General features: G+C 48.6%; 1 protein-coding gene across 1 annotated transcript in view; it reads right to left on the reverse strand.

Moving 5' to 3' along the window:
* dcc (DCC netrin 1 receptor) overlaps window positions 1-2,500 on the reverse strand; it is a gene marked incomplete at its 5' end in the record, with an annotated part of 156,712 nt that overhangs the window by 131,190 nt on the left and 23,022 nt on the right. The window contains one exon of the mRNA XM_062553554.1: window positions 2,439-2,500. This exon is cut by the window's right edge and continues 232 nt beyond it. Within this exon, the coding sequence (XP_062409538.1) occupies window positions 2,439-2,500 (62 nt within the window). The remainder of the gene's footprint in view (window positions 1-2,438) is intronic.

Consider the following 2,500-nt stretch of genomic DNA (forward strand, 5'->3'; position numbering starts at 1 on the left):
TAAAAGATGCCGCGGAAAATCCGACGGGCTTAATGCATTCTTGGGCACGACTCTCAAATCGGGGGGGAAATCTGCACGCAGCCCGTGCCAGCTGTCAAGCCATTAGACATGGCCAATGAGTCTGCATTTAAAATGAGGCACACAAACACAAGCACACACGCTCGCTCTCTCTCTCTCTCTCTCTCTCTCTCTCTGGCTCTCTTTCACACACCCTATCCTCATGCCTATGCCCCCACACACGCACATTTCCTCTCTAGTCCTTACTTTCTTTCCCCCTCTCCATATCTCGCCCCCCCCCCCCCCACCCTCTGTCTCCGTGTGGCTTAGTGCGTTCCAAATAACCTTCCTCAGACATTCAGTCATGACAAAAGGAAATCCGCGCAATCTCATTTTTATGACTGCCGAACAACTGACAAATCTCCCCGCTCGCGGCCGATTTGAATAACATGATTTAAGAGAATAATGCAAGTTATCAGAGTCCCGCTCGGCAGACAGACACGTTTCTAAATGATGGAGCCTGCTGAGCTAACACGCTATTTCATTGTTCCGTCGGTCCCCGCGGTTAACCAATCCAGCACAAACACTGGGTACGAGGGCTTTGCTGATCGCATACACTATATAATGTATGAATGTATATCTGAAGATAAAAAAACCCCCCACTATTGTTAGAAACAGATATCACAGCTCTATTTATGGCTTTTTGTAGGACTCCTATAAAGGACCCCAAGTGACAAATATATTTCTGTGATCCCCCCCCCCCCCCCCCCAGCCTGAATTCTGCACATGCTCAGTGCTGAGTGTCCTGTCCTGCTTGTGGGATTAGTATCAGAGAGGCAGGAGCACTCCGGCTCAGGAGCCATCTCACAGCCGTGAGAGGAACACAATAGCGTGCTACGCAAGAAGCGTGCACCTCGGAGACCAGCTGAGAGGCAGGCATGCGTGCAGGTGTGTTAAAGTGTGGATATTTGTTTTCTGTATGTGTGTGTGTGTGTGTGTGTGTGTGTGTGTGTGTGTGTGTGTGTTTTGTACAGGTGTGTGTGTGTGTGTGCTTGCGTGTGTGTGATTGTGTGTGTGTAGGTGTACAGTATGTGTGTGGGAGTATGTGAGTGTGTGTGTGTGTGTGTGTGTGTATGTCGGTGTTTGTGTGTGTGTGTGGGTGTGTGTGTGTGCCTCATTCTCCTCTGCTTCAACATCTGTGAGAGCCATAAAGGGCCATGACCGAAAGGTCCGTGCACAGATGACTCATCTCTCCTCAGAGTGGACCGTCCGGCACTTCACAGTCCATACATCAAGCCTGGCTTGACTCAGGCGCACACACACACACACACACACACACACACACACACACACACACACACACACACACACACACACAAACACCCACACACACACACCATTCTCCACACTCGAGCTGAAACTTATGACTCCGCAGTGACATAGAAGCCGCTGCAGACACACAAATCCTCCCTGTCCTTGGTCCAACAACAACACACTGACATCCAATAGTGTTTTCATAGTAAATAAACTGGGCTGGAACACACAGAGGAGAGTGTACAGGCGCGCGCATCTCTCTAAGGCACTGCTTGCATTATACAGGGGCCTCCACTGGGAGGGGGAGTCGCACGTATACACACAGAATAGCTTTACTGCATATAAAACCTGCACTGATCTGGTGGAATAATTCATCCATTTGTGTATTCTCCTCACTGTTTGGATGTGTGTGTGTGTGTGTGTGTGTGTGTGTGTGTGTGTGTGTGTGTGTGAGAGAGAGAGTGTGTGTGTGCACGCGCACGCGTGTCTGTGTGTCTGTCTATGTTTGCTTTGTAGATGCAGAAAAATTCCTTCAAAGACACTATTTTTATGTCTGCACCGACCTGACTGTACAGTAGCCTTCTATTGGGAATCATTAAAAGCACAAAAGCATTTAAAGCAAATACGCCTGTGATCAAGCCATTTGAAATGTCTACATTAAATATCCAATGGACCCTTTCACTCATGTTTATTCAGTGTCATGTTTGAGCAATAGCTATTCACCTCTGCAGTGTCAGGCTGATGAGATGCACTTAGTTGGAATCATGGCACCTACTTAGTGTTTTTGCTAGCATAGCTACATAAGATGAGGTAATACAGAGGGCGACTTTACCTTGTTGGAGTTAGGAAATGTGCCTCTGGCTCTATGCATACCTTTTAAGTACGACAAAACAGTGAGATCAGCAACTGAGGGAGCTACGATTTATTTTTATAACTTTTGACTCTCCCATCAGAGCCTGAGTAAGCAGTTCTGTTAGAGTGCATAATTACAGTAGATTTAGAGTGGGAGTGTCAGAGGAGTCTCGCATACTGCACATGTATCTAATGCTCTGTGTGTGCGTGTGTGCGTGTGTGTGTGTGTGTGTAAGGCCAGGTGTGAGGTGTGCGTGAGGTGCGGAGGTCCTCACCTGGCAGCACGCGCAGGTCGGCGTCGGTGCCGGTGCGGGCGCTGCCCGGGTTCTCGGCCAGG

This window comes from Sardina pilchardus, chromosome 14 (genome assembly GCF_963854185.1).
Source record: "Sardina pilchardus chromosome 14, fSarPil1.1, whole genome shotgun sequence".
Taxonomy (NCBI): domain Eukaryota; kingdom Metazoa; phylum Chordata; class Actinopteri; order Clupeiformes; family Clupeidae; genus Sardina; species Sardina pilchardus.